This window comes from Colias croceus, chromosome 12 (assembly GCF_905220415.1).
Source record: "Colias croceus chromosome 12, ilColCroc2.1".
NCBI lineage: Eukaryota > Metazoa > Arthropoda > Insecta > Lepidoptera > Pieridae > Colias > Colias croceus.
The window spans coordinates 166,535-176,441 of NC_059548.1; the positions used below are offsets into that span (position 1 = coordinate 166,535).

General features: G+C 33.2%; 1 protein-coding gene across 1 annotated transcript; it reads left to right on the top strand.

Annotated features, from left to right (window-relative positions):
- Positions 1-1,438: 1,438 nt before the first annotated feature.
- LOC123696185 lies at positions 1,439-7,734 on the top strand. The gene is made up of 10 exons (XM_045642244.1): positions 1,439-1,462; positions 1,787-1,900; positions 2,400-2,531; positions 2,872-3,019; positions 3,421-3,621; positions 4,090-4,238; positions 4,826-4,953; positions 5,109-5,262; positions 5,697-5,792; positions 7,421-7,734. The coding sequence occupies exons 1-10, from the start codon at positions 1,439-1,441 to the stop codon at positions 7,556-7,558; spliced, it is 1,284 nt and encodes a 427-aa protein (XP_045498200.1). The 3' UTR covers positions 7,559-7,734.
- Positions 7,735-9,907: the final 2,173 nt, after the last annotated feature.

The window sequence follows — 9,907 nt, forward strand, 5'->3', positions numbered from 1 at the left end:
GGGACAGTTGCAAACCAATGTTCGGTAAATTACGTATCCTTACACTAACCTGCATATATATAAGAGAAGTATGTTTATTTGTTAAATACCACCCAGAATATTTTAAAAAGAAAGGAGAAGTAAATTCGCATATGTTAACGAGGTATCAAAATAAACTGCACTTTCCAACATGTAGAATAAATCAAGCAAAAAATAGTGTGATATTTATGACTATTACAATATATAATAAAATACCGGATAACTTTAAGGATCTCCCAGTAAATATATTTAAGAAGAAACTGACGAAATGGTTAATGGAGAAACAATTTTATGATATTCAAGAACTTATTACATTGCGGAATCTGTGAAGGAATTAGTGACGTTTAACAATAGTGACGCGAAGAATTTGTGTAGTGTTGGTGTAGTGTAATTCAATTAACTTATTTCCATTTAAATATTTGCACACCCAAATAGTGGGTAGAATGTATTAGCGCCTTAATATTGTAACAACACCTTTTTTGTAACTACATTCTTGTAAATAAATGAAATTTGAATTTGAATTTGAATTTGAAAGAAATCGAAACAATTACTTTTTAGAATTTTCAGATTGAAAATTGCTTCGGTCTGAGTGAATATTAAACTAAATAAAGAATTACGTATTTATATAATTTATTTTTATTCGTGAAATAAATAAAATTTTCTTAAGAGTGGGTATAAAGCAAAATTACCTACCAATCTATCCGAAGATACTGGCTTTCCGCCCGCGGCTTTGCACGCGTTTTCAAAGAAAAACCTGCACAGTTCGTTCCCGTGGGATTTCCGGGATAAAACCTATCCTATGTGTTAATCCAAGTTACCATCTATAATATGTGTGCTAAATTTCATTGTAATCGGTTCATTAGTATTTGCACAGTGTATTTATGTGAAAGAGTAACAAACATACACACACAACCATCCTCACCCTCGCATTTATAATATTAGTAGGATAGGATAGGATAGAACTAGATAGGCAAATTCAAATACTTTTTTTACATATTGTTTTTTTACAATTTGATTTTATTTCAGGCGCAATAAGTTATTCGAAACGTTATTTTTTGTTCGTTATAAAAAAATAAAATTGCCGTCGTATTGTCGTAGTCGGATAAAATGTAATTTTGATATAACAAACACTTTAATCTAATTATTTATTTGCTTATATTACTATATCTAATATACCTACAGTAGGTACATTGATATCCCTAATTTGGCAAAAGCTCCACCGACTAATTTGTTCGAAACAAATTAACTCGATACATAATTTATTATTTAATATCCGTATCTCATCGCGTAGATGATTTATAATCGACGTAAAACATAACAGAATCAATTTAGATAGGAAACTAATTTGTATACGTAATTACTGTATATTTTATTCCTATTGTTACGTAGGTGAGGAAGGTCGTACCTATAGACTTAGAAGATGACTATCAAAGTTGAGGAAGCGGTATGTTTAAAAATTAACTATTACTACTTAAATTGTCATAAGAGTCGATTATTTCTTCATTCTATTAATATGTATATTTTTTTTAAAAGCGTGCTGAATCCATACAGTGGCTTTCATTTATGTTATTGTTCAATTTCTGAAGAATGTGGAATTTTTTTAACTCATTGGGAAAATTATTTCAATAATAGTTTTTAAGGGATTAAAATAAACAACTACTTAGAAAGTAAAAATAAACTTTATTTACAAAACTCTGAACAGAAAAATCAAACAAACGTTCTTTTCTTTTATTGTTTCTTACTCCATCATTTACAAGAAATTTTATAGCAAAGTGTAGACCACGTGGCAACACTACGTCAGAAGTGCGTCGACTGCTTCCGAGGACCCAACCTGGTGAAGACGGTGGTGGTGATCGGCTGCATGGTCGTCGTGGTGCAGCAGGTGGGCTGTTACTTACAATGTATTGTCCCTTTATAAAATGTTCCCTTCTGTTGAATATCAAGCGTTTGAATATTTGTTTCTGTTTATGTTGAAAAATTAAACAAGCACGTCAAAATATAATATACCTAATTTACGAAATTAAATCATACAAAATGAAAAAGGAGAGCCAGAATACATATTATATAACAAATAGCAATAGCACAGACTAATAATAATATACTTACTACGTATGCAATAGAGTAGACTTGTGAAGATGTTTATAATAAGTTTGAATACAATCATATTGATGTCTCGTGTTATCTTTAAATCTTCTAATTTGCTTCTAATATACATATTATTTCTAAAAATATTGGCATCATTATTGATTAAGCAAATTCAAGAGTTGCAAATGCAAAAGAAAACTTTAATATAATCGGGGTGTACATTTTTCAAATAGTGTATTTTAGTAGATTTTCTAAACTACTATTTTCAGCAGTACACTAAGAATATTATTTTTCAGATAATATCGTGCATCCAGAAACTGACGAACATCCCGATCACGACGCACACGCACTTCGACTTCAACAAGACCATCCTCTACCCCAGTGTCACGTTCTGTCGGGAGCCGCCCTATAAGTATCATAAGCTTGAAGTTAGTATTCATTTCATTAACTGCAAAACAAAGGAATCTTTGTCTGTTTTAATATTAGGAAAGTGGTAGAGATAATATCAGCACGCTTATTTTACGAGTATTTGTACCTACATCTATGTAAGCAAAAATTGTATTTGAATTTGAACTTATAGAAAATGTGACATTAAAGATAAAAATCTCTTAAACATTCTCCATCACCATTCACCAAAAGTAGCCATGCTAAATAAATTCAGTAAACATGCTAAATATCCAGAAAGCGTTTTTATTTAAAAAAATATGCCCTAAAATCGTTTTGTTTATATAATTTGAGTGCTGTGTAATCTTGTACTACTTGTTCCAGGAGTATGGCCTGTACTCTCATCCTCGCTACACTTCCATGTGGAGGGACTTCAACTTCTCCCACACTCCTCTCGATAAACTTTGGGATGAAATTACGTATAATAAAGACGATTTCTTTGTTCAGTACGGATTGGATTCTTTAAGAGATAGTACGTAGAATATTAGATTTTATTGAGTGATTTAAACTATTAACTATATCTAATGTCAATCAAATACAAAATAGTCTACATAAAATAGCACATTGTTTGTATACTGTAGTTGTGCCTCGCGGTTTCACCCACCGACGAACCCGTAAAATCAAGGTTTTCTATAGCTCATGTGTTATTCTGATGTATAACTTAAAATATTACTGCAAAGATCCATCCGTCTCGTACTTTTTGAAGCATTTCGTACGTAAAACTAACCAATACCGACACTAATTACTAACCATTCCATTTCTGACTCCTGACATACAATTTTTCTTACAATTTTTACCTAGTTTGAGAATCAGAGATTTCAATGTCTCAACATGTAAAATGTGTTGTCAATTTTTTATTTATTCGTCAAACAGACGTAGAGCTGACAGAAACACTAGGCTTCATAACGGGTCGGTGCTTCACCCTGACCCCAACCCGCCGGGACATCCAAGCGTCTAAAGCACGCGGGTACTCCGTGACGCTGCAACACACTGCAGAGGATATAGCGACAGCCACTAGTGTGCTGCCCCCGGGGTACCATGTGCATATACATTATGAGAAGGAGCCATATACTGGTTTGTTAATTTATATATATTTTGTCCAAAAAAGTCTGTCAAGTTTAGCGTGCTGTACCAGGTCATATATTCAACCATTTTAAAAAGCAAGATGTTCTCAATTCGACTGTATTTTTTTTCCTCAGAACTTTTGTCTGGGTGAATCGAATTCCGATTTTGACTTTTTTTATTCGTATTTGAAAACCGGTCAAAGGTCTTGTTTTGACAATAAACGAATTACTTCTGTAAGTTCAGTTCATGTTTGGTTGATTCTAGTAGTACCTGCAAATATAAAAATTAGGTTTTAAGTTCTATAGCATTTATACTCTTTATAAATGAGATATTTTTTAAAGAATCGTGATCAGAAGTGGCCACGATAGACGCGAGTTCGAATCCCGCTTCATGATGGAATTTTTCCATTCTTTATAAAGGAAATTCAACTGATTTTTAAGTCAAATCAAAATATTCTCAAACGTGGTAAACTCCCAGAGGTGGACGTATACAACGGCGGTCTGGTGGACTACCTGTACATCAACACGGGCGAAACGCTGGACGTGAAGCTCACGGTGCAGCTCTACCACATGATCAGCGACGACCACACACCCTGCACTGAGGACCCCCACTATAGCGCTAACTATGTAACTGCTTCTGTTGTTTCGTTTTGAGGAGAATAACGTGTAGTTATTGTTAAGAAAGAAAGAAAAAGCTTTATTGACAACCAAAAATCTCGAAAGAAAAGCTTTATAGCAATCGGTACAGACTCAGCCATGCTGTGGGCTTTAACACCCAAACAGCGCTGATTTTCAGTCTGCCCGCGTATTTTTTGTTTGTTTTTTTTTATATCAAAGCAAAGGGGCAGGCTGTTAATTAATGGTAATCACCATTCATAAATACTTGTAACACTGGTAGTGTTATAGGTACTTTGCCGGCAAATCTTTTCTTTAAGGTCCCAATGTCATAGTTGTTCGGGAACACCACAGGTGGTAAATTTAATTAAAGCGAATTAATATCAATCGAATGTAACATTATTAGATGCTACCAGTAATATTAAAATAAATTCATCTACTGTTACTCTTTTACACAAAAATTATGTACAAATTTGTGAAATTATGGTAAGAAATAACAAGATAGTCTAATTTATTAAGGATATAAATTTGCAGATAACCTGAAATAAAAGCTGCTTTAATTTGAGTTTTTTACAAATTAATCTGCTGAATCATTTCAGTGTACAACACAATTCGTCTGGGATGAATTGGCCAAAGACGTGAACTGCTCCGGGCCGTGGATGAAGAGTCCGTTGCCCCACTGTAACAACTTCAATGATATGAGGAGACTCATTTCTTCCTACGTCAAGTAATCCTATACTTTATTCTAAAATATTTTGATTTTCATCATCATTGTCATCATCATCTCCACCTCCATCTTCATCTTAATTTCTTCTTCAGTTAAATTAATAATGAAACTTAACATTTTGAAGTGAAACTTCATTAATGATTATAATATTGTAGCAAACACATAAACCACGGATGCAAGACATGTCCGCGCATCTGCCGCTCGCTGCTGTACAGCACGTTTGTGACGGACAGGCAGAAGTACTACGCGTGGGATGTTAGCTCCAACACGTGGTCCACTGCTATTAGCGATGTTAAGCTGCAGACACAGGTGATTTTTTATATTACTAATTACTAGCTGACCCTAGACGTAGTCTTGCCTTCCTGCGAACTTTCTAACGTGAAGTCTAATGGCTGTTAAGTTTTCTTAATTTAACCAACTTTTGGCGCAAACTGACCCAACCTAACTAATTAATCTTACTTTAACGAACCCAACAAGTGGAAATCAGTCCGTATTTTCACGCGTGAAGCCGTGACCAAGGGAAATGGGCATTCATTATTATTTATAGAGATTATTATAACTTTTACAAAAGAAGAATCGGCAAAGCTTCATTGATTACTCTTTTAAAGCTTCTATACATTTAGTTCAATAAAATGTATGTTAATTGGCTTTCTAATAACTATCCTTATGTTGACTTTATAATAAAGATTTCGCTTAGCAAAAAATTTGGCGATTCATTTTTATATAGATGTTATACATTACAGATTTACATTCATTTCAACAACATGATGGTGTCGGTGTTTGAAGAGAAGTATAACTACGACTGGAATCTTTTCCTCTCCGATCTTGGAGGAAGTGTGGTGTGTACTCAAATATGAGAATAGTATATTTCATCTCTTTTAGTTTCTTATCCGTTAGTTCATTCAAAGAAATTACATTAGATACTAGCTGTACCCCGCAGTTTTACCCGTTCTTATTGGTCTAATCGAGATGATATACTTAATTCTCACTCTTACACACTCATGTTTATTGTAATGTAATGTGATTTTAACTCCAATATAATGAAATTCTAATAAACTTTAATTGTAATTTTAATTTTAATCTTTAATTAAAAAAATAGCATAGTCATTTCTAGTTTAATTTGAGGGGTGGGCGCAGGTATCTGTAGCACAGTTTATACTACCACAGATACCGGAGTTCCTCCTATTTTATTGTATAATTTTTCAAATTATTTATGATATTAACTATATGTGTAAATTTTTATGAAAATGTGAATTATAGTCTTCCTCAATTAAATATCTCACTGAAATATTTATTCAAATCTAACCAATAGATTCTGAAACTAGCGCGTTCAAGCAAACAAACAAACAAACAAACTCTTCAGCATCATAACATTAGTATAGATTTATCAATAAAATATTTATATTATTAATTAATTAAAGGAACTTGCCCTATACAAATAAAATCACAGAATCATCTATTTCGTAAAACATGCTCTACGACGTATAGGCATAAAACATTATTAAAATACTCAAATATTAATCACTAGTTGTAACAAATAAGTTCCAGTTGAAGCTAATATGATTTATTGTACGTGAGGTGTCGGACCGCGGTTGGCTGGCTGCCATCTGTACTGGAAGGCTGGACTATTGTTCAGAATTACGGACTTTCTTGCGTTTAAATAGTTTTAAGATTTAACGTCACACTTTATCTTTTACAATTGTTATGAATAATGTGAGTGGAAATAAACGTCTTTAGTACTCTGTTTATAGATTGGCTTGGCTTCTTATGCTATGTAGGTACTTATTGTATGTACAGTACTGGATTCTTCCATAAATAAAACACTTGCATAATAGTCATTAGTCACCTTATGTTTGGACAAATACCTATATAAAATATATATTTTGTGGCGTACCTATGAATAATATTATACTTAGTAAACTATTGAGACTGACTATTGTAAAAACAACTTAATTTTTTTTTAATATATACCAGAATACACATTAGTCGATTATTCTTGCTAGAATACACCAACAGAATAAAAAATGTTTACCCATGAGTTAGTCACCTACTTTTTAGTTGTGTAAAACAGTTTTGAAGTGAAACTCCATTAAGCGTGTTGAGAGTAAAATTTCAAGGTTTGGCTCAGTGGTGAGACCTCGGACTTCGAATCGATAAGTCCGTGGTTCGAGACCAGGCGAGCGCGCAGGAAATAAATTGATTTTTCAATTTATCTGCGCATGTTGTAACATCACCACTGCTCGAACGGTGAAGGAAAACATCGTGAGGAAACCGACATGTCGAAGAATTAAAAAAAAAAAAAAAAAAAAAAAAAAAAAAAAAAAAAAAAAAAAAGGCCACATAAGGCGACGATTTTGGTATAATGAATCTTGCCAAAGAAGTTTCACTTCTGACACGTGTGCTCGGCAACACACACTCTTTTTTTGAGTTTTCTTAAAGGTACATAATGATAAGAGCTTTCTTCCAGGGTTTCCTCTTGGGTCTATCAGTGCTCGGTCTGATCAGTATCTTGGGCACGATGTGGACGGAGCTGCTCCGCCCGCTGCTGTGCGCGCGGACACCCATGTATGGCGACCCGAGCAACACTAGACATAATGTTTATTAGTTTTAAATTATATAAATAATTCGATCAGGGAGGCGGGTATTGATGATTTTTAAGGATTTGAATGCTATAAAAAATCAAATTCAGGATCAGATAATATGTTTTTACTTACCTACATAGTTTATAGTGATAGTCATAAACACTTTTAAAGTACGTTGTTATGTATTGCCACTAATTTATTTCGTGTGAAATTATTTTAATATTTTTTATTAATATTATAACTACCTATTTCAGAAATGTGTATTGTCTATGCGATAAATAGATAAATAATTATGTGTTATTGTTTAAAATAAAGACCACAAAAGTGAATTAAATGTTTTATTTAACTAATTAGCCCTACCTACCTACATTAATTAATGTAACAAAGTACAAAGAACTAACATTAAACAGTGAACTAACTTAAATTATTTATTTAGATTATAACCTACAATAACTAAATAACATCTCCATTCACAACACCAAACCAACTGTCCGAGCACAATATATGAGCGTAATGGTCTACGTCTCAACATCTGGCAACTCTCTTATAAAAAAGGCGAATGAAACAACATAAACAAACCGACTCCGTCTGTATCCGATGCGGATATAAGTGCAATTACCCGGATTTACTTACATCTGTGACGTCAATGCATTCCTCCCGCGGTGCACGATCACCCACGGAACAGATAATATAATTCTAGCCCGGTATGACTGAAGCTTTATGAAACATTTTGCTCGAGTTTTCTGTGCTGTATGTGTATATGCTCAAACACGACACTTCAAACACGAAAATTTAAATTTGTTACAGCAGATCTCGCGTTATATTAAGTGTTGTAACAAAGCTGACTTTGTGTTTTATATATATGTATATTTATATATTATATACTAGCTTTCCGCCCGCGGCTTCGCCCGCACAGTCAAAGAAAAACCCGCATAGTTCCCGTTCCCGTGGGATTTACGGGATAAAACCTATCCTATGTCCCGGGGTAAAAAGTATCCTATTCTTTCTCGGGTATCAAAATATCTCTATACCAAATTTCATGCCAATTGATCCAGTAGTTAAGGCGTGATTGAGTAACAGACAGACAGACAGAGTTACTTTCGCATTTATAATAGATATTAATAGTACGGATATAGAAAATAGTAATATAGTCGATACAGTAGGTAATAATGTCTATTTCATCCATTCATGAATCTTACTTCAAAGATAAACATAAAATTCTTAATCTAAATTCAATCCTCTACTTTATAATATCTTCGTAGGTATTCATTATGTAAAGATTTCTTAAATACAATATTGCATTACGTAGATATTAATTGTACAAGAGAAAATAAATTACAGATCCATCAGTAGGTAGTTTATCATCACCTTGCCTCATCAGTGCTTACAACACATCACAATTGAAATTTACTATAAATATTGGGAAAAGTTTCGATAGAGATGAATTTATCGTTGAACATTGAATTTATTGCGAATAAAACGTTATGATAAACAAGAGTAACATTTTACTTGAGCTGAAATAAATTTCAGAGATACCTACATAATTTAGGTATTTACCTTAAGTATTTAAAAAGCTCGCAAAGTTTGGTGAAATATTTTTCGATTTAACTTTCAATGATACCAAAATCGTCACCTTACTGAATGACGCGACGTTATTGCGATGATGTGACCTTGAAATTTTACTCTCAACGCGCCTTCACTTCAAAAATTCTTCGTCTTTTTACACCGACGTAGTACACTGCAAAGTAGCTGTTTTGAAACGTTTTTCACAAACGTAGAAAAATATACAATAATCACACTACAGCGCTTTACGTAAGCTTATTGCACTTATGAGAAGTCAGATGAGGTCGCTAGTATCATCCACTCCATCTCAATTCATTATAGAAGACCGAAAAGATTCGACATGGTTAGGAATTGTAATAATATTTGTTTGTATAAGCAGTACCTACTAACAAATACTTCTATATATCTGTCCTAAAGTCATATTTCATTGTAGCACCTGCTGGAAGCTTCTATTGTCACATGCATAGGTACTAAATATCGCAGAGGAGTGAACTAAATCAAACGTAGGAATTAATTCGCACGCCTCACTGAGCTGTCTCTTGGCAGGTGTCGAACGATTATATCGGTGGCGAAGGGTTCTGCTTTTGGTGATAAGCGGAACGAGTATAGTATTATAAAGATCTTTTCAAAGCTAAGCAATTCAGCACATGATTGGTTGAATTAAGAATTATTTTTTTATTAGATTATTATTTTGATCTAAACAAGTTTTCATAACATTTAATAATTTAAAAAAGAGCCTTATTGAAAGTGTTGGAATAACTACCAGTTAAAGGAAATAATGGCACTCAATTACCAGATAAATATGTACA

What these genes read in the sequence shown, in the direction of transcription:
- LOC123696185 (XM_045642244.1), top strand. Translation starts at nt 1,439, where the DNA reads ATGACTATCAAAGTTGAGGAAGCG. An exon ending in CTATCAAAGTTGAGGAAGCG is followed by an intron (nt 1,463 to 1,786) that starts GTATGTTTAAAA and finishes GAAATTTTATAG; the next exon opens with CAAAGTGTAGACCACGTGGC. An exon ending in CTCATTTCTTCCTACGTCAA is followed by an intron (nt 4,954 to 5,108) that starts GTAATCCTATAC and finishes ATAATATTGTAG; the next exon opens with CAAACACATAAACCACGGAT.